At 45.4% G+C, this 23,073-nt stretch overlaps 2 protein-coding genes across 2 annotated transcripts in view; one reads left to right on the forward strand and one right to left on the reverse strand.

Annotated features, from left to right (window-relative positions):
• The window catches only part of LOC310871919 (putative voltage-dependent N-type calcium channel subunit alpha-1B), a gene marked incomplete at both ends in the record, with an annotated part of 193,130 nt that overhangs the window by 47,840 nt on the left and 122,217 nt on the right, over positions 1–23,073 (reverse strand). Inside the window, 5 exons of the mRNA XM_083783557.1 lie at positions 2,517–2,718; positions 5,349–5,486; positions 6,324–6,484; positions 7,507–7,603; positions 22,011–22,117. Of these exons, the coding sequence (XP_083639683.1) occupies positions 2,517–2,718; positions 5,349–5,486; positions 6,324–6,484; positions 7,507–7,603; positions 22,011–22,117 (705 nt within the window). The remainder of the gene's footprint in view (positions 1–2,516; positions 2,719–5,348; positions 5,487–6,323; positions 6,485–7,506; positions 7,604–22,010; positions 22,118–23,073) is intronic.
• On the forward strand, positions 15,114–16,391 carry LOC310872682 (beta-1,3-galactosyl-O-glycosyl-glycoprotein beta-1,6-N-acetylglucosaminyltransferase 3-like; the record flags this gene model as incomplete). Its single annotated transcript, XM_083784727.1, has 1 exon — positions 15,114–16,391. One exon carries the CDS (start codon positions 15,114–15,116, stop codon positions 16,389–16,391), a length of 1,278 nt encoding a protein of 425 aa, XP_083640853.1.

The raw sequence follows: 23,073 nt of genomic DNA on the forward strand, positions 1-23,073 counted from the left end.
GGTTGACACTATGCCAGTCTAACCACCGACCCCACACAGGGGTAAGGGGTCGACACTATGCCAGTCTAACCACCGACCCCACACAGGGGTAAGGGGTTGACACTATGCCAGTCTAACCACCGACCCCACACAGGGGTAAGGGGTTGACACTATGCCAGTCTAACCACCGACCCCACACAGGGGTAAGGGGTTGACACTATGCCAGTCTAACCACCGACCCCCACACAGGGGTAAGGGGTTGACACTATGCCAGTCTAACCACCGACCCCACACAGGGGTAAGGGGTTGACACTATGCCAGTCTAACCACCGACCCCACACAGGGGTAAGGGGTTGACACTATGCCAGTCTAACCACCGACCCCACACAGGGGTAAGGGGTTGACACTATGCCAGTCTAACCACCGATCGGTTTTCCGTAGATCGGCTATAAGAGCTACAATCGGGAGCTTGTAGATCGGCTATTTTCAAATTTCATTTTTTATTTAATTTTTTATGCATTTGAAAACTTGAAATGAGACATTATGCACAATGAGTACTTTTTTTTAATTTTATGTACTTTAAGTACATTTTGATGCCAATACTTTTGCACTTTTTACTCGAGTACATTTTGAATTCCGGGACTTTTACTTGTAACTAATTCTATATTGCAGCATTGATATACTTTTACTTATAAGTAAAACATTTGTGTACTTTTTTCCACCACTGCACCTCAGTACAGACCCTGGAGCCCTAAGGGACCGTAGGGGTCCACCACACACACTGCACCTCAGTACAGACCCTGGAGCCCTAAGGGACCGTAGGGGTCCACCACACACACACACCTCAGTACAGACCCTGGAGCCCTAAGGGGCCGTAGGGGTCCACCACACACACTGCACCTCAGTACAGACCCTGGAGCCCTAAGGGACCGTAGGGGTCCACCACACACACTGCACCTCAGTACAGACCCTGGAGCCCTAAGGGACCGTAGGGGTCCACCACACACACTGCACCTCAGTACAGACCCTGGAGCCCTAAGGGACCGTAGGGGTCCACCACACACACTGCACCTCAGTACAGACCCTGGAGCCCTAAGCGACCGTAGGGGTCGGGTCCACCACACACACCATTAGCCAGTCACACTGTGAGACTATCGCAGTGATTTAATGAGCCACATTTGACAGCCATTTTGTCCAACGTGGCAGCCTGGCAGGCATTACTTTAATTTATTATGAAATGACGTTCATTGGTTCTGAACGTTGGGGCCCTGGTGTCCTTGGGGGGAGGGGGGAGGGGTGGTCCGACTACTCAGCAGTGTTGTAGTGCTACTTTTAGAAGTGGGGGGGGGGGGGGACCCCATAAGACATGTGCGTGTGCACCATAGACTGTAAAAAATATGGACAAAGCGTTCGCCGGGTCTAACATGAACGTAAAATGAAGCCTGTAATAATATGGATGTAAGTCGCCATCTTTCTAGATCCGTTTGGTACCAGCTGGCCATTGGCTGGCTCTGTTTTGGACCAGCTGGCCATTGGCTGCCCAGACAACGAGGCGGGACTTCCCCCCTTCTTCTCCGTTGGTTTTTATTTTGACTCGAGTGGGAGGGGAATCCCGATCATAGACTGTAATGGTAGCCACGCCCCTCAGAACATACGCAATGTTTTTTTTTCTTTATGGTCATTTTTTTAATTAATGGGACCATAATTTTCCAAAAAGAATATTATGACATTAGAAATGAGACTTTAAACTAGTGACTGGAAGAAGAAAGTATTCATGACCATGTTTATTAAGGTAATACAGTCTAGGTGAAGTTGGGCCCAAATACATGGGCCTCTATGGAGCTATGGGGCTTTTTGGGTCCAGTCCAGCGCCACAACAGGCCATTATATGAACTACCGATTTCAAATGAGGCTTCACGAAATATCTGGCTGACTGCCCCCCTGGTGTGCACACATGCAATGACGTGCGCAACGCACACAGGCACTATTAAAACATGCAGACGTGTATATAGTCTATTGAGAAACGGAGGCTTTGCAACGCTTAATGGTATCCATGAAAGTAAATGACAGTTCAAAACATTGTGGGGGGGATGGCGCTCCATGACGTACGGGGGGTACGTGATGTACCCCCACTACACCCCTGGTCCTCAGTTAATGACCGTTGGGAACCAAATGGACCCTTGTGGGCCCGTAAATCTTCAGGGTGTACAATATGAAACAAATAAGACAACCTTTCATTTTTACAAAGCAGGTTACAAAATCATGGGATAAAAACGAAAAGGGAGAGGGAGAGAGAGAAGGGGAGAGACATGCAGCAAAGGGTCGTCATGGACGGGACTCGAACACGCGACACGCTGTCAGGCCAGAGCCTATATGTGGCATGACGCGCCTGGACCGCTAGGCCACCGGGCGCCCCAACCAGCCGACCTCTCAGCCATGGGTGCCAGGTTTTCCTGGTTGCGAGTTCCAAGCAACTGGGTATATGAAAAGTAAAATAAAATAAAATAAAATAATAATAATAAATAAATCGGGATTACCTCGTTCTTCTCCAGGCTGCACTCGGACATGGCCTTGTCTCCCTGCTCCTGGAACGTGATGATGATCAGAGCCACGAAGATGTTGACGAAGAAGAACGGGAAGACCACGAAGTAGACCACGTAGAAGATGGAGATCTCAATGCGGTAGCCCGGGCTGGGACCCTGGTCCTCGAAGGTGGCATCCACCGAGTGCTTCAGGACCCTGGAGGACACACACGCACAAACACACACACGCACACGCACACGCACACGCACACGCACACGCACACGCACGCACACACACACACACACACACACACACACACACACACACACACACACACACACACACACACACACACACACAGAGTTTCAGTCATCATATACTGTAGTGATATGATATGATATGATATAGTACTTTATTGTCAGTTCACACTGAAATTTGTCTTGCGACACAGCAGCCAAGTATGCAGAAACACATAACAAAACAAAACACAAACAGGACAATTTACATTCATAAAGACATGAGCAATATCCACCGCTTAGATTATCCTGTGGCTACTACATCTCCTGATTAAGCCATCTGAAAGTCATCTGAAAGTCATCTGAAAGTCTTAAGTCATCTGAAATGCTTCAGTGTTAGTCTACTTTTAGTCGACCAAATGTCGTGCGATTTCACACGCACACGCATGCATGTGTAGCTGATTTCACACGCACACGCACACGCATGCATGTGTAGCTGATTTCACACGCACACGCAGACGCATGCATGTGTAGCTGATTTCACACGCACACGCACACGCATGCATGTGTAGCTGATTTCACACGCAGACGCATGCATGTGTAGCTGATTTCACACGCACACGCAGACGCATGCATGTGTAGCTGATTTCACACGCACACGCAGATGCATGCATGTGTAGCTGATTTCACACGCACACGCAGACGCATGCATGTGTAGCTGATTTCACACGCACACGCAGACGCATGCATGTGTAGCTGATTTCACACGCAGACGCAGACGCATGCATGTGTAGCTGATTTCACACGCAGACGCATGCATGTGTAGCTGAGTGACTCAGAGCCTCTGCCTGATGGCCTCAAAAGTCTAATATCTAATATCCAGATGGATATCCCTTTGGTCTAGTGGTTAAGATGTTGACTTTCACGTGGGAGGCCCGAGTTCAAATCCCGGGTGTTGCACACGCGCACACACACACACACACACACACACACACACACACACACACACACACACACACACACACACACACACACACACACACACACACACACACAGCAGCCAGTGTTGATTGATGTAATTCAAATGTTTAAATATATAAAATGCTTATAATAATAATAATAATAATTGGCATGAAATTAATATTCAGCGTTGCAAGCAAATATAAAGCAGCGCTTTCATTAACAGCACTATAATGTTCAGAGCTTAACCACTTAAACCTTCAGGGTATGAGATGCGATCAGCAATTAATGGCCTTTCAGCCTCGACTCAACAAATCCTTTGAACGATGATGTTTCTATGGCGTCAGATCAGCAGCAGAGTATCTAATAATGGGCTTAATGGATCCAAACACTGTAAAGAGAACTTAAAGAGACAGTACTATAACTGAGAGGTCACAGGTCGAATACCTACAACTACGCTCAGGCCCTTTTTGCTATTTTTGAATTGTGAAAAGTACCCAATTGTGCTGAATATAATATATATATATATATACATATATATATATATATATATATTTATACTGTCGTACGTCGGCCAGCCCTCCCTCCCCATAGTGAACAGGGTGAACAGGGTGAGGAAGGCCCACCGTAGTAGAACTCGTACTTACGTCGGCCAGCCCTCCCCATAGTGGACTCGGTGAACAGGGTGAGGAAGGCCCACCGTAGTGGAACTCATACTTACGTCGGCCAGCCCTCCCTCCCCATAGTGGACACGGTGAACAGGGTGAGGAAGGCCCACCGTAGTGAAACTCATACTTACGTCGGCCAGCCCTCCTCCCCATAGTGGACACGGTGAACAGGGTGAGGAAGGCCCACCGTAGTGGAACTCATACTTACGTCGGCCAGCCCTCCCTCCCCATAGTGGACAGGGTGAACAGGGTGAGGAAGGCCCACCGTAGTTGAACTCGTACTTACGTCGGCCAGCCCTCCCTCCCCATAGTGGACACGGTGAACAGGGTGAGGAAGGCCCACCGTAGTTGAACTCGTACTTACGTCGGCCAGCCCTCCCTCCCCATAGTGGACAGGGTGAACAGGGTGAGGAAGGCCCACCGTATAGTGGAACTCGTACTTACGTCGGCCAGCCCTCCCTCCCCATAGTGGACTCGGTGAACAGGGTGAGGAAGGCCCACCGTAGTGGAACTCATACTTACGTCGGCCAGCCCTCCCTCCCCATAGTGGACATGGTGAACAGGGTGAGGAAGGCCCACCGTAGTGGAGCTCGTACTTACGTCGGCCAGCCCTCCCCGGTGGACACGGTGAACAGGGTGAGGAAGGCCCACCATAGTAGAACTCATACTTACGTCGGCCAGCCCTCCCTCCCCATAGTGGACACGGTGAACAGGGTGAGGAAGGCCCACCGTAGTGGAACTCGTACTTACGTCGGCCAGCCCTCCCTCCCCATAGTGGACACGGTGAACAGGGTGAGGAAAGCCCACTGTAGTAGAACTGGTACTTACGTCGGCCAGCCCTCCCCCCCCATAGTGGACAGGGTGAACAGGGTGAGGAAGGCCCACCGTAGTGGAAGTCGTACTTACGTCGGCCAGCCCTCCCCATAGTGGACATGGTGAACAGGGTGAGGAAGGCCCACCGTATAGTGGAAGTCGTACTTACGTCGGCCAGCCCTCCCCGGTGGACACGGTGAACAGGGTGAGGAAAGCCCACAGCACGTTGTCGTAGTGGAACTCGTACTTCTTCCACTCGCGAGGCTTGGCTTCCACCTCGTCTTTGTCGTAGTCCAGGAACTGCCCTCTGGAGGAAAGGGGGAGAGCAGAGGAGGAATTGGATGTTGACTGTACCTACAGTACGTTTATATTATTATACAGTATGTCCATAAGATTATACACTACTTATAATCCATGTGCAGATGTCAATATAATAAAAATAATTTCACTCATACGGGTACAAGCAGCGACCTTTTATACCTTTCAATCTGGGAAAGCACCCGTGTCATTTAATGTTTCTGCTACAGAGGCTGAGAAATAAATGGACAATTCTGTAAAGTTTTTGTAAAGGCCCTTGGACTTGTCGGTGCAGTAGAAGTTAAATGAGCACCAACCTGCAGTCTTTCTCTAGGAGGCACTTGGAGTGTGTGTGTGTGTGTGTGTGTGTGTGTGTGTGTGTGTGTGTGTGTGTGTGTGTGTGTGTGTGTGTGTGTGTGAGAGCCTGGGTTCCAGCCTGAACTCGCATTTCATAACGTCAACTGTTACGTAGCCACGTTGATGCCGATATTTCATCAGCCAGCGCCACTACTCTATACATGCTTCTTACTGTTGTACAAAATAGCACCAGTTCTAGACTCAACAGTAAAAACCTACGGTAAAAAAGTAAACAATTCAGTAGTCCACTGTCAGATTCCGTAGTACCAAAAAACAGGGGAGAGTTTAGTGAATGATAAGGGGTCCATTTCACCGCGGGCATGTCCCGCCTACCTTGGAGATAGGGCCATGTCCAGACTGAGTAAAGCAAGTGACAATTCAGGTTCACGGAAAGCAGCGATCCAGGCTGGAACCCAGGCTGTGTGTGTGTGTGTGTGTGTGTAAGAATCAGCACCAGGCCCGCTTGGCCACGTGGTGTGCATGGACGAACCTGCAGTCTTTCTCCAGGCCCTTGGACTCGTCCGTGCAATAGAAGAACTTTCCTTTGAAGAGCTGCACGGCGATGACGGCGAAGATGAACATGAAGAGCAGGTAGACGATGAGGATGTTCAGCACGTTCTTCAGGGAGTTGACCACGCAGTCGAACACCGCCTGCAGCGCGGACACGGAGGGACAGGTTCACAACAGTTCTCTGTGGAACTGAGGCAAACTAAATGGAACGCCTCCACAGGTTCACAACAGTTCTCTGTGGAACTGAGGCAAACTAAATGGAACGCCTCAACAGGTTCACAACAGTTCTCTGTGGAACTGAGGCAAACTAAATGGAACGCCTCAACAGGTTCACAACAGTTCTCTGTGGAACTGAGGCAAACTAAATGGAACGCCTCAACAGGTTCACAACAGTTCTCTGTGGAACTGAGGCAAACTAAATGGAACGCCTCAACAGGTTCACAACAGTTCTCTGTGGAACTGAGGCAAACTAAATGGAACGCCTCAACAGGTTCACAACAGATCTCTGTGGAACTGAGGCAAACTAAATGGAACGCCTCAACAGGTTCACAACAGATCTCTGTGGAACTGAGGCAAACTAAATGGAACGCCTCAACAGGTTCACAACAGATCTCTGTGGAACTGAGGCAAACTAAATGGAACGCCTCAACAGGTTCACAACAGTTCTCTGTGGAACTGAGGCAAACTAAATGGAACGCCTCAACTCCTACATTCCCAGTGCTTAACCCATGTTGGGGCGGGAACCCCTTTTGGTGTTAGCCTTATGTTATGCTTTAGCTATTGAAAAATAGCAGACCTACAAGCTCATAGCTACGAGCTTGTAGGTCTGCTATTTTAGAAAAATCAAAGAATGACTGACAGAAACATAGCTTTTTCAGAAAACTGTCAAGACATTTCTTGAATAAAAATGGACCCTTACAGGACTGTAACTCTGAGAGAGTACAAATGGAACCAAATGGACCCTTACAGGACTGTAACTCTGAGAGAGTACAAATGGAACCAAATGGACCCTTACAGCAGGGGTTCTCAACACGTGGGTCCCGACCCCTCAGGGTAGTCACGGCCTGAATATGTTGAGAACATGGTTCTGGTACGGAGTAAGAGTGCCGGCCCAAGGACAGTGTGTGTGTGTGTTGAGGAGCCAGACAGAACCAGAACAGAACCTTGAGCTTTGGCAGACGTTTGATGGTCTTCAGAGGTCTCAGGACGCGTAGGACCCTCAGGGACTTGATGGTGCTGATGTCCTTCCCTTTGCTCCCCCTGCACGAGGTCAAAGGTCAAAGCATCATTACACTGGGGTCATGTCAAAGGTCAAAGCACCATTACACTGGGGTCATGTCAAAGGTCAAAGCATCATTACACTGGGGTCATGTCAAAGGTCAAAGCATCATTACACTGGGGTCATGTCAAAGGTCAAAGCACCATTACACTGGGGTCATGTCAAAGGTCAAAGCATCATTACACTGGGGTCATGTCAAAGGTCAAAGCATCATTACACTGGGGTCATGTCAAAGGTCAAAGCCTCATTACACTGGGGTCATGTCAAAGGTCAAAGCACCATTACACTGGGGTCATGTCAAAGGTCAAAGCACCATTACACTGGGGTCATGTCAAAGGTCAAAGCACCATTACACTGGGGTCATGCCAAAGGTCAAAGCATCATTACACTGGGGTCATGTCAAAGGTCAAAGCACCATTACACTGGGGTCATGTCAAAGGTCAAAGCCTCATTACACTGGGGTCATGTCAAAGGTCAAAGCACCATTACACTGGGGTCATGTCAAAGGTCAAAGCATCATTACACTGGGGTCATGTCAAAGGTCAAAGCACCATTACACTGGGGTCATGTCAAAGGTCAAAGCATCATTACACTGGGGTCATGTCAAAGGTCAAAGCATCATTACACTGGGGTCATGTCAAAGGTCAAAGCATCATTACACTCGGGTCATGTCAAAGGTCAAAGCATCATTACACTGGGGTCATGTCAAAGGTCAAAGCATCATTACACTGGGGTCATGTCAAAGGTCAAAGCATCATTACACTGGGGTCATGTCAAAGGTCAAAGCATCATTACACTGGGGTCATGTCAAAGGTCAAAGCATCATTACACTGGGGTCATGTCAAAGGTCAAAGCATCATTACACTCGGGTCATGTCAAAGGTCAAAGCATCATTACACTGGGGTCATGTCAAAGGTCAAAGCATCATTACACTCGGGTCATGTCAAAGGTCAAAGCATCATTACACTCGGGTCATGTCAAATTTAAAAGCCTTTATGTGTAAACAGTTTAACGACATTTCCCTTCAGCCATAGCCAATTCCTACTGATTTAGCCAAATTGAAAGAAAAACAAAATGCAGGCAATTTTGTAGATCTACACTCTTGCTAGATGCTAGCACATCAAAGCACAGTAGCATAGTAAAATCTGTCAATTCAATTACCATTACACAAAACGTATTCTAAAAATAAATGCTATATAGAGCTAAAACGTGTTATATAGACCTATAATAGCCATGAACAAGCTAGAAGTCTAAAAGAGTGTAAACCTAATAAGAACTATCATACAGTATTACTTTAGTACAAAAGCAAAACAGCGCTTTCTTTTAAAATAATAATTAAACAATGTTTGTAAACCAGTCTGGATGAGTGTAATGTACAGTAGTATGTAGGACATTATGTTGAACATTACCAAGCACTACACACTTATTTTACATTACAAATGAATTAGACGACTCACAATACAGTAGTGACACATGCCTCTCCAAACCATTCATCTCTATTCTCTACACAATTGATGTAATCCTGGATTACATGAGCCATAGGACTATTCATGTAATCCTGGATTACATGAGCCATAGGACTATTCATGTAATCCTGGATTACATGAGCCATAGGACTATTCATGTAATCCTGGATTACATGAGCCATAGGACTATTCATGTAATCCTGGATTACATGAGCCATAGGACTATTCATGTAATCCTGGATTACATGAGCCATAGGACTATTCATGTAATCCTGGATTACATGAGCCATAGGACTATTCATGTAATGATGGATTACATGAGCCATAGGACTATTGATGTAATCCTGGATTACATGAGCCATAGGACTATTCATGTAATCCTGGATTACATGAGCCATAGGACTATTCATGTAATCCTGGATTACATGAGCCATAGTCGGACAGAAATCTACATATTAACCACTTAAACCCATGTGTCCCTATAGAATTCTGGGCATGTCATAGTAGCCGAACATTCTGCGGAAATCTACAAGCTCACAACGCATTGCAAGGTGACGTGTTGTGAGCTTGTAGATCGTCGATTTTACAACAAAGATTTTTGGTGTGGATAGTAAAGGAGGGGCGTTTTAAGCATTATGTTATACTATTTAACTATTGAAAAATAGCAGATCTACAAGCTCATAGCGCAAGTGCAGCGCTACGAGCTTGTAGGTCTGCTATTTTTTTTTAATCGTGAAAATGTAGTGCAAATCTTTGAATATGTATTCTTTCAGAGCGAACGTTTTTAACTCAAATCTTTGCTTCTGCGGTGTCCCTGGAACAACACATTATTTTCAGATGGGGGTCCACACACAGTCAAATACAGGTCATTCCGGGGGTCCACACACAGCCAAATACAGATCATTCCGGGGGTCAGATGGGGGTCCACACACAGCCAAATACAGGTCATTCCGGGGGTCAGATGGGGGTCCACACACAGTCAAATACAGGTCATTCCGGGGGTCAGATGGGGGTCCACACACAGCCAAATACAGGGCATTCCGGGGGTCAGATGGGGGTCCACACACAGCCAAATACAGATCATTCCGGGGGTCAGATGGGGGTCCACACACAGCCAAATACAGGTCATTCCGGGGGTCAGATGGGGGTCCACACACAGCCAAATACAGATCATTCCAGGGGTCAGATGGGGGTCCACACACAGCCAAATACAGGTCATTCCGGGGGTCAGATGGGGGTCCACACACAGCCAAATACAGGTCATTCCGGGGGTCAGATGGGGGTCCACACACAGCCAAATACAGGTCATTCCGGGGCTCCTCCTTGACATGAAAAAGGTTGAGCAGCACTGACATAGAAACACCAGGTTTTTGGGTAAAACTGTTTTGTAGAATCGTCCTCGGGTCTAAATGGGTTTAAGTGGTGAATGCATGCAAATGATGTGGTTTTTGCACAGCAAGTTGTTTCCACTGCAGCTTCATTTCAACACATGTTCTCCATGCAAATGAGAACTAGGATGAAGGAAAGGTGGTGAGGTTGTAATACTTCTAGGATGAAGGAAAGGTGGTGAGGTTGTAATACTTCTAGGATGAAGGAAAGGTGGTGAGGTTGTAATACTTTCAAGTACGTACAGAAGAGAGCTTTGAATCATGGGAGTGCTGCTAATACAGTATGAGACCATGTTGACGGAATACATTGACTCTTTGGAAAATAAGCAGCACAAAAAAAGAAAAGAAAAGAAATCTCGCATTTCTTAGCGGTTCATCAATTTATGAAAAGCCGGTAACATCACAGTTGTGTCCACTCTTCGGTCGAATTATTTAGCCAGCAAACAGTGCATGCTGATATTTATACAGAAGCTACCATAGCTTTGAATGCAATATAATAGCTTCTCCTTGCAAACATTTACAGCGGGTGTTTGTAAGGAGCCTGTTCTCATTTCAGTCTGCAAGCTTCAGACTATACTTATCCTGTTTGTAAGGAGCCTGTTCTCATTTCAGTCTGCAAGCTTCAGACTATACTTATCCTGTTTGTAAGGAGCCTGTTCTCATTTCAGTCTGCAAGCTTCAGACTATACTTATCCTGTTTGTAAGGAGCCTGTTCTCATTTCAGTCTGCAGGCTTCAGACTATACTTATCCTGTTTGTAAGGAGCCTGTTCTCATTTCAGTCTGCAAGCTTCAGACTATACTTATCCTGTTTGTAAGGAGCCTGTTCTCATTTCAGTCTGCAAGCTTCAGACTATACTTATCCTGGAAAGAACTGCAAAAAAGTTTCTGAACATCAGCTACAACAGCCGGTTTAAGCTCCTTCAGCCAGACGAACAATCCACAACTTTTGTAAAAAGCCTTAATCTCACTGTGTGAAATGCCGAGTTCCTTCCCTTTGTTTAAGTCTTTCCTATCCAAGATTCCAAGAACCAGAACTCATGTTTGTAGAGCTTTATGCATGCAGGACTAACGCTTCTCTATTCAACAACCTGTCAATCAGCTGCACAAAAGAAACGGAGTCATTTCCTTTTCAGAAAGAACCAAAGCTGTTTCCATACACGCTTCGGTTCAAGCCTACACGCCAATCCTACTTTGTCGAATGACTGCCACACGATAAAAAACAATGCAGTGTCAACTGTAATAATATTAATAATAATAATAAACAGCTGAAGATTTTCATCCATATTCTAGGTGTAACGTTAGCCAAAAATAGCCAAAGAGATTTGGTGGAGACTGACAAAAGTTCTTTCATCCTGAACAGTCCAGTGAATTTGTGTGAGCTTTAAAAAAAAGCAAACCACAGAACTGAAACTACAGTACAATTTAAGGCCAATAATAAATTAAATTATAACTAAATTGGCTTACATAAAAGTAAAACAAACATTCTGTTGACCAGCAAGTTGACAGTACTGACTGGATTATTTTAGACCAGAGAAATAACACGGATTCATGGATTGGACAGTTGCTCCCCATTAAACCAGGACAGTAGAAGGAACTAATAAAACTTAGAATTTAATTTAAAACAAATCCCTATGTAAGTGTCACCTAAATGTACCTGTGCTGAATCAGCATTTCAGAAAACTATCAAAAAGGAGCAATATAAAAGTATATAAACAAACAGACAGACAGATGTGCACAGAATAAAATAGAACCATTTCAGCGTTAGAGGAAGAAGACGTCTTTCCTTGATTGGGATAAATAATAGAAGAATAAAGTTTTGGCCTGACTCACTTAAAGCTATAAGGTCACTGCAACATTATGAAATTGCATTACTTTCAACAGTGTCAAAGAACTACAGGCTGTCAATGAATAGTCAATCAGTTATTATTATTATTATTACATTTATTATTATTATTATTATTATTATTATTATTATTATTATTATGTTTCACTACAACGTCTGCATGTCATTATCCATACGTGTTTTGCAACTAAATAACAACAACATTATCCACGTACTGTACCTATGGTACAGTACTATACCTGCTCTAACAAAGCAAATGAGCTACATATACATTGCATGATCACATGCGCCAAACTTTTAAGCAGGCCAGTGACGCCACACAACATGGCAAAATGTCGTAGTTAACGTCGAGATAAGGATTCAATTGACCCGAAAACAACCACAGAACCACATACTGCAGCATCGGTAAACCTCTTTCTGACCACAACAACAACAACTTTCTGCTTTCTGACTTCCTTGACGAGTGGCGTACGTGCACCTGACATCATTCCATACTCACAACCCTACTGTAAAAGGTGTGTGTGGTACTCTCTAACATCGTGGCAACCACGTGATGAATCATATAGTCCAGGGGCCAATACTGATATTTTCACGAATTGGTACCATTTTGGTGGCCGTACATTTTTGGTATCTTTGTGTTCCTACATGTCTCTAGTTTATATTTTTGTTTGATAACCCTTCCAATTCAGTAGCTTAATGCCAGTTAACACTACTAGTCCTTACCCGTTCCGATATATTTCAACTTCTATAATATATTTGTGTGTGTGTGTGTGTGTGTGTATCTGTAACTGCGGGCGAAACAACTGAAGTTACGCGGAAAACTGTGTCCCAGTATTAATCAGTGACGGTCCCAAAATGCAATTCACTTGGAGTTTTGCCGCCCTGTGGCTGCGGGGGGTACTGCACCCGGGTGCGTTTTTAATTCACTAATAAATTAATTAATAATCATTAATGTGTCAAATCGAAAAAAGGGCTCCGTCACGCCCTCCATATTCATATGGTCAATGCCTGTGTGAAAAGTGGGAACGATTGGTGCAGGCAGTGAGGAGATAATGAGGAGATAAAATGCGGTCGGACACACACACACTCACAGTCACACACACTCAGACATTCGCTCTATTATAGTATAGATTTAAACAAACCTACGCCATATGAAACTGTGATGTGTGTATATCCTTTATATGACTTCTAGACAATACATTTTGGTAAGCAGTGGTCTTATAAAGAGTTGATCCTAAGGTCATTTTCTCAGTAGAATCCATTTCTGCACAACCTTTTTCTATTGTGCATATTTAATTTGAGAATTTGCATCTTTGAAACATTTGTTTTATTATTATTTTCTTTTAATCAATAACATTTTAACCAAGCAACTTATGCACATGCCCTGGGCTGCCAAAGATAAAAACTAAAAGTTTACATCTGTAGCCTAGCTACAGCTGGTCTGCACTAGCTGCTAATACTTCAGCACTTTGGTTAGAAAGGCTTCTTCCAGGCTATAGTCAAAGGTACAGCCGACCTCGAGAATGAACACCTCTCTGGTTTTCATTTACAACAATGACATCAGGGGTGCCTGTGACAGCCTGTCAGCTGGTCAGTGAATCCTGCTCCGGTTGTGTACAATAGAAAAATCACACACGTGTGAACTGAGTGGTGCAATTCCCCCCCCCCCCCCCCCCCCCTCTCTCTCTCTCTCTCTCTCTCTCACTCTCTCTCATTAGAGTCACTACCCCTCTCACTGTTTCTGGCGCCCCCTACTGCTATTATTAAGTCACATACTCATGCTCACACAGACAGACACACACACAAACAAACAAACAAGTACAAGGACATTGCAAGCTGGTTGTAGGAGTGGTTTGCACCACTCAAAAACAGGTGAGGATAAAGCCTACGACAGCTCCCGACCTGACGTGATATTTGTCCTGGTGCATGTTCGAGTTCAAGGTTTTGCGGAAATAATAAAAGCAGAAAGTTCCGGTGTACACCCATATTTGGGCGTACGTACGCCATGTTGATAAATGAGGGCCATAGTGTCTATTTTACGTCATGATGATGTACGATGATAACAGCACCCCTCACTTCACATATACAGTATATATAGCTTTTGTACCCAAAAGTATTACGTCATCTTGTCCCCACACGTCTCATATTTGCCATCAACAATGAAAGGAGAAATTAGGTCAAATGTCCACCAAATATGACGTAAAGTTGTGCAACAGGCATTCTGATTGGCCAGTATGATGCATGATGATGTACGATGATAAGAGTGAAGAAACAGGACCGCTGGCCAACAACCAACTCTAAATAACAACACTGGCTCTCTTCTCGTCTTTGCTTTGACGTTGTAATAATGATTCTGATTCTGCATCCTTAAAACATTACAGGGGTGTCATCATTCATTACTGTTGTCACGGAAACGGTTAGTGGTGTGACGTCAGGCCACGACGGCACGGCACCCTAGTATAAAGTATAGCAGAAGACCATTCATTCACCCTAGTATAAAGTATAGCGCAGAAGACCATTCATTCACCCTAGTATAAAGTATAGCAGAAGACCATTCATTCCAGGTCTACAGATTGAGATACCAGAGACCAGAAGAGAATTGACCAATCAGCGGCGCCACGTACAGCTAAAGACCCGGACTGCCTAAGTGCACCAACGTCAAGGGGATACCCACGGAGTGAACCAGTTCGGAGATCAATACAAAGATATAAAGATACATCAGCATAATATACAGTAAAAAGGGGTTCTTGCGTCTATACCGCAAGCTCCGCATAAAAAGGAATTTGTGTAGAAATGGACAGATGGATCTTTCGAGTTGGGCAGTTTAGTAGAAGAAAACCCCGGGCCATCCTTCTAAGTGCTTTATTGGGGACCATCCTTCTGAGTGCTTTCCTGCTTTACGAGTTGGGGCCACGTCACAGAGTGGCTGAGGAGGACTTGCCGGTCTGCTCGGCTCTCATCCGCGGAGAGCTTGTGGGCAAGAAAGACGAGATTGCTCAACTTCTACGACCTCAGGAGAGGCTATCGGAGGAGTTTTATCGTAGCGCGACAAAGGACTGCCAAGCATACAAGTTCATGAGAGGCTTCATCGCAGCGCCACTCAGCGCAGAGGAGCGAGACTTCCCCATCGCCTACTCCATGTCGATTCACGGCGACGTCGAGATGTTTGAGCGGCTCCTGCGTGCCGTGTACCACCCGCAAAATGTCTATTGTGTGCATATGGACCAGAAGTCGGCGGAGGGGTTCAAGGAAGCTGTGATGGCGATCGTGTCCTGTTTCCCCAATGTGTTCGTCGCCAGCAAACTAGAAAGAGTGTCATGGGGAACCTGGTCCATGACGCAGGCCCATTTAAACTGCATGGACGACCTGCTGAAGTCACCCGTCGAGTGGAAGTATCTGCTCAACACGTGCGGCGCGGACCTCCCCATCAAGACTAACGCGGAAATGGTCCGGGCAATGAAGGTGCTCAACGGGCAGAACAGTTTGGAGTCCGAGGACGTGCCGGACGCCAAGAAGGTCCGCTGGCAGTACCATCACAAAGTCAACAATGACAACGATTACATCAATACCTTCGCCAATACAGGAATCAGGAAGACACCCCCACCAATCCCTATGTTCTCAGGCAGCAATTACTTTGTGGTCACCAGAGAATTTGTGAAACACGTGCTGGAGAACAAACAGGCTCAGGACTTCATGGAGTGGAGCAAGGACACGTTGGCCCCCGAAGAACACCTGTGGGCCAGTCTGAACAGGCTGAGCTCCGTGCCCGGGTCGGAGCCGGCCGACAGCAAGTACCACCGCTCTGACATGACCGCTATCGCTCGCCTGCAGCACTGGGGCGGTCATGAGGGTGAGGTACCCGCCCCGTACCCTCCATGCAAGGGGACACTCAGAAGAGACGTGTGTGTGTACGGGAGCGGCGACCTCCGCTGGTTGTTTCAACCCCTGCACCACCAGCTCATGGCGAACAAGTTTGATCCACAGGTGGACGACACTGCCATTAGATGTGTCGAGGCAATTATCCGTTTCAAAGCGTTGAATGCAGTGGTGGCTAGGGATGGGTCCGATTAATCGATTAATCGATTATCGTTGATAGGACCCGAAATCGATTATGAAAATAAATAATCGATAATCGTTAGGTCAAATTATTCCACAACTACTGCTTTACTGAAACTTACAAGTGTGTTTTGTTTTTGTTTTGTTTTCCTTTTTATTTTTCTGTTAATTACCTTGTATTGATTGTATGCTTGTGGACCCTCTCGAAAACCAGATATTGTATCTCAAGGGGTATTCCAAATAAAGAATTTCAATCAATAAGCAAATTATCTAATTAAATATGTACAATAGAAAAAAGTTGTTAGCAGAAATGGATTCTACTGAGAAAATTGCCATAGGATCAATTATTTATAAGACCACTGCTTACCAAAATGTATTGTCTAGAAGTCATATAAAGGATATACACACATCACAGTTTCATATGGGGTAGGTTTGTTTAAATAGTGTTAACTGGCATTAAGCTACTGAATTGGAAGGGTTATCAAACAAAAATATAAACTAGACACATGTAGGAACACAAAGATACCAAAAATGTACGGCCACCAAAATGGTACCAAAATCTCGCCTGGCCCCTGGACTAATAGTATGGTTCCTGTCGTCTCCTCTCTCTCTCTCTCTCTCTCTCTCTCTCTCTCTCTCTCTCTCTCTCTCTCTCTCTCTCTCTCTCTCTCTCTCTCTCTCTCTCTCTCTCTCTCTCTCTCTCTCTCTCTCTCTCTCTCTCTCTCTCTCTCTCTCTCTCTCTCCCCCCCCCCCCCCCCTTGCAGTGAACAGCTGCATGCAGGAAGTGTCATGCTCCGATGCATTAGTCTAGCATGCGTCATAATAGGGCCTGATGCTGTCTAGGTACGGCTCTGTTAAACGTTAAAAAATAAATAAAAAACGCACAAGATATTCTGATAGCTTTCAAAGAACCCGCCACGAATACCTCTTTAGGCTAATAAGAGAATACCGTGTTTTCTTTAAGGTTTCCGTTGCAGATAGGGAGTCGCACTTGAAAGCTATCTGACTATCGTTGGAACAGTTTCCTCTTGTGTTGAAAAGACATTTTGATTCGGTGAATAATGCTTTTCTTTCATCATAAACAACACATTAACCTATTCTAAGCAGAAGAAGAATGAGAGAATAATGCTTTTCTTTCATCATAAACAACACATTAACCTATTCTAAGCAGAAGAAGAATGAGAGAAGGGGGGGGGGGGGTTGTAGGGGATCCCCACCTGTTCAAACCTTGCTGCGATCTAATAGGGGGGGAAACAGTGATAAAACACAAGGCACAGCACAGTTATGGACCCTTCCCACCCACACATAAATGTATCTTATAGTGCAAATACACGGGCGGACACAGACAAATGAAGAACACATTTGCATCAATATTGACAAAACTCGGCCCAGGCCGTAGCGTAACGGTCTGGGCACCGGACTGGTGATCCAGTCGCGGTGTGCCGCGGGTTCGACTCCCGGACCCGACACGGCCTTTACCGCATGTCATCCCCCCATCTCTCTCCCGTTTCCTGTCAGCCTACTTTCTATCCCTTAAAAAATCAATAAAGGCGTAAGCCACAAAAAAATATCTTAAAAAAAAAAAAAAAAAAATATTGACAAAACTCAACACAACATTTCTTTTGTTTGTTTGTTTTGTTCTGTGAATGAAAATAGATGTGCACTTATGTGGAGAAGATATTTAGTTATTTGGCGGCGGATGATTGTGGAAAGTGACGGCCAAAGTATAGACGGGACCAGCTTTGGCCATAATGAACGGATAATGAAGTGAGTGGTTGGATGACGAATGTGCCGGTCATTCCTGGAGCTAGCCTATACCGCTGTCTATGCTGGAGCTAGCCTATACCGCTGTCTATGCTGGAGCTAGCCTATACCGCTGTCTATGCTGGAGCTAGCCTATACCGCTGTCTATGCTGGAGCTAGCCTATACCGCTGTCTATGCTGGAGCTAGCCTATACCGCTGTCTATGCTGGAGCTAGCCTATACCGCTGTCTGCCATTACAGGCGCAGCTCTCAAATATATTGCACACAGTATGCTGCTTAAACGTTCAGGGTTTAAACGTGAATAGTAAAAGAAGGTAATATAGAGCACCGAAGTCTGACGTGATTTAAACATCACGTTTTTTCCCCTATTCTGAATTCTCATAGACTTTCCCCCCCCCCCCCCCAATTGCGTCAAATAAGAAGTGGGTTCCAAAAAGAAACAAATTATCCCGGCGGTTTCCCTCATATTGGATATGAAGAATCAAGTGACTGCGAGAAAACGTTAAAGTTACTGCCTCCTAGTTCAACGTTCGCTAGAAACGGACTGAATCAAATTATGACTGATTGACATAATGTATCTTACTGTATCTTATCGTAAAGATCAGAGCAATATCGCCAAGCCAGTTTGTTTGTTTATTTGTTTGGAACACCAATGTTATTTTCCGTGGAGAAATGACTTCCAGGGAACCAAGGAAATTACTTCTGCACTCTATGGTGTATAATAAGCAAATAACCGCTGTACAGACTAAAGAATAAAGTGACACGGCATGGCTTCAGATTCTTACACGGACAAGAATCTACAGCCATGCAGTGCATCAGTGGTTCTCAACCTGGATCTGGATCGGGGATCACTTGAAAGTCTCCAAAGAGTCCGTACTCCGTAGCCCCACCCACTTAACATGGCAGCATTCGTAGCCCCACCCACTTAACATGGCAGCATTCGTAGCCCCACCCACTTAACATGGCAGCATTCGTAGCCCCACCCACTTAACATGGCAGCATTCGTAGCCCCACCCACTTAACATGGCAGCATACGTAGCCCCACCCACTTAACATGGCAGCATTCGTAGGCCCACCCACTTAACATGGCAGCATCCGTAGCCCCACCCACTTAACATGGCAGCATTCGTAGCCCCACCCACTTAACATGGCAGCATCCGTAGCCCCACCCACTTAACATGGCAGCATTCGTAGCCCCACCCACTTAACATGGCAGCCGTGCTAAGCGGTCAATCAATCGATTATCTTCCGGTTTTAAAGAAAGAAATACCTTGATTTGTTTTTACATAAATACAGTTTTTTTTTTGTGGTCTCACTTTACAATTTCCCTTACGGCCTACTAGGGCTGTCCCCGACTAAGGATTTGTATAGTCGACTGATAGATGAATACATTTGCTGTTAGTCGACTAATAGTCGATTTCTTTTTCTTTATTTGCCCCAAAAAATTGTATATAAAAATACAATATTTACAAAAATATACAAAAATATTGTATTATTCCACTAGGTCTGTGGGGGACATAAACACATTTGAACATTCTGACTGTTCAAATCTTTTTTTTTAACAACTGAGAGGCTTGTCATTAGCCAGATTGAGCACAGCAGGTGAGATTGAGATTCTGGAGTCTATCAGGCCAGCGCACTGTGCGATTCAAGTCACAGGCAGTGGCACATTGCCACACAGGCAGACACACTCCAGATGCACATTGGAGATTTGAACAGTCAGAATGTTCAAATGTGTTTATGTCCCCCACAGACCTAGTGGAATAATACAATATTTTTGTATATATATATATTTTTTGCTCAGTCGACTAAGAGGTGGTCAGTCGACTGAGACCCGTTCCGATCGATTAGTCGACTATTCGACTAATCGAGGTCAGCCCTACGGCCTACAAGTGGGCCCCCGGCCCACAAGGCTGAGAATCACCACAACTATACTATTATTTATAAGTGAAAAGTTCCTGAAAGTGAACACAAACAGTCACAGGCCAATGGAGTGGCACAGCAATACACATGAATGAAATGACAGTACATGGTGGTCAGTCACAGAGCAGTCACCGTACGTGGCCCATACAGTATTATATACAGTATGTTCATGCTTGGGATCGGCGGAGAAAGATCTATAGACACCAATGAGTACCGTATATACTCATGCCCTCCGGTTAACGGCTCGCGCCGCTACATTAGTGAGCCTTCCACTGAATTAATAATGGGAGAATGTGAAATTGATGGTATCATTCCAGCCTAGCGCAGCGCAGCGCAGCACAGGCAGCACATCCATTATGAAGTATACTGTGGTGGTGGTGGTGGAGGTGGTGGTGGAGGTGGAGGTGGAGGTGGTAGTGGTGATGGTGGTGCCGGGCAAGATGGTTCCCCCGTTGGGGTGGAGGATACAGATACAGAGTGATGGACAGATGGAGGTACACCATACTCCCATCTATAAGTGTGAAGCAGTGTGTGAGCGCTGAGGACGATTATGGGCTGATGGAAGGAGGCGTGTGCTCGGTTCTGTCCCAGACAGGGCATGTCTTCGTGCGGACGGACGGACGGATGGATGGAGCAGCTGCACTGCATTAAAAGAGCCTTCTTAATGAGCCATTTCCTCACACATTAATTCTTGAAATAAATAAATAAATAAATGGAAAATAGTGTAAAAAATTGATTTTAGACTTTGATTTTAGGCCGAATTCAGATTCTCACACATTACATTAAAGTGACATTTCCAAGATCAGTTCTGATTACCAAACTTTTCCATGACAAGGACCCCCACATTTCATTTTTTTTTTTTTTACATTAACGTGTCGCATCGCAACGTGTTGAGAAAGCGACTACTGTAGCTTGTATGGGGGTTCCTGGCACAAAATGATGTTCAGATGGGAGTCCGCAGCCAAATACATGTTAATGTGGGGGTCCTTGATGTGGAAAGGTTTAAGAAGAACCATTGGTCTAAACACCAGTACGTGATGAAATTACTTGTTGAGATGGACTCTTTTTTTATTGCAGTGTAGGCCATGTTAACTCTCTCTCTGTCTCTCTCTCTCTCTCTCACACGCACACACACACACATGGACAGACGGGTAGGATGAGAGAGAGGTGAGAGAAGGCCATTACCCCATGAAGCTCCTTCAAACGATCCATGGCATTAAACAGAGGAGGTCAGAGGTGTCAGCATCACATACATTAAACAGAGGAGGTCAGAGGTGTCAGCATCACATACACAACACAACAGGACAAAACTGAAGCACAGTTCATCGCTGTCGGACGGAAACCATGTATATGTCAGAACCAACCTGTGTTCCGTTGGGTCCAACCTAGTTATTATTATTTTGTCACAAGCTCTTGTTAATACTTTTCATTTTGTTAAAGATGGAGTGCCGTGACCCCACACATTTAGCATGAAGCTCTTATACAACAAAGTAGGAGTATTAATTTCCTAAATAAATGAAAAACAATATGGAGATACAAGGTTGATGTCAAATAATCCAGTTTGTTGTGGTATGTGCCGACAGTTCAAAAGAATATAAAAGTCTGCACAACTTCTCCTAGTGTTTAGTTGACTATAAAACATATAGAAAAACGTTTGGTCCCGTTGGCCTTCATCAGGGGGTGCCCTGATGAAGGCCAACTGGACCCTAACCCTAACCCTTCATCAGGGGGTGCCCTGATGAAGGCCAACTGGACCCTAACCCTAACCCTTCATCAGGGGGTGCCCTGATGAAGGCCAACGGAACGAAGCTGGGTCTCCAACGCAGGAAATCCCCACGCGGGAAATGACGGAAAATATAAATGTGGTTTTAATTCCCATTAAAACATGAAATACACGTTCATTACAGAGATGGACATAAAGGGGGGAAAAAGAGACGTTAAACTTACGAAAAAGCAAAAGCCACCAGCGCCCCACTGACCACTATGAAGTCCAGGATGTTCCACAGGTCCCTGAAGTACGCTCCAGGGTGGAGGATCAGCCCCAGGTCCACCATCTACAACAAACACAGAATTCATCCATCATAGAAGGTTAAACGCAGGGTATACTTAATGCAGGCCTGGAGTGGAACTCCAAATCAGGCCGGGAGTTATACGCCCTGGCAGGCCACACCGTGCGCGTGTTGGGGGACATTTTGGGGGCCTTTACAGTAATTTCACATGAGAAATGTACCATCTGAAGTTATTTATATTATGAACTTCTTCCCTCCATTAACACAAGACACACAACGTAGTTGTGCTGCAGCAACACTGCCTGAATTGAATTGAAATTGACTGTGGCTGGCCTGGCCTGAGCTTAGGAGAGATTTATTTTTTGCTGGCCTGACCTGATGCAAAAAAAAAAATATATATATATATATATTTTTTTTTTTTCTTTTTTTTTTTCTTTTTTTTTTGGACAGCCAGGCCACTAGGAGGCAGGCCACCCGGTGCTGCCGATGGCCAAACCGGGCCTGACTTAACGTCAAGAACAAAAGGATATTGCTGACAGTTTAACAGGAAAAGGCCTTCCGAAATAAAGGTTTTTAGGCCTGCTTTAAAGAGTCCAGGCCAGGTTCTGCGGTGCTCTGAAATGTATAGGAAGGCTCCACAGTCACGGTGCCGAACAGAAGGCCCGGTCCCCCCCCCCCCAATGTCAGCAATGTAAAGGCCAGTCCACACCAATCCAACTACTTGCTGTAGTAGTTGTAGTAGTAGTAAAAATTTGAAGTCAATAAAAATTAAGCTCGGCTAAAAGCCAAGTCGAAAACATGGGTCCTAAGTAAGGACTTAAAAACCTTGATGGACTGGATGGATCTCATGTGAAGGGGAAGGCCATTCCAAAGCCTAGGGTCGCCCCTGGTTTTGAGTTGGGCAGTTCGCCGGGTCAATAAAAGGTGAAAGGTGAGCTGACCTCAAGGCTCTAGCCGGTTTGTGGGGATCAATACGTTCCGCCGGGTATCCCATTGAGGGA

This window comes from Protomyctophum parallelum (genome assembly GCF_964188405.1).
Source record: "Protomyctophum parallelum genome assembly, chromosome: 15".
Classification (NCBI taxonomy): domain Eukaryota; kingdom Metazoa; phylum Chordata; class Actinopteri; order Myctophiformes; family Myctophidae; genus Protomyctophum; species Protomyctophum parallelum.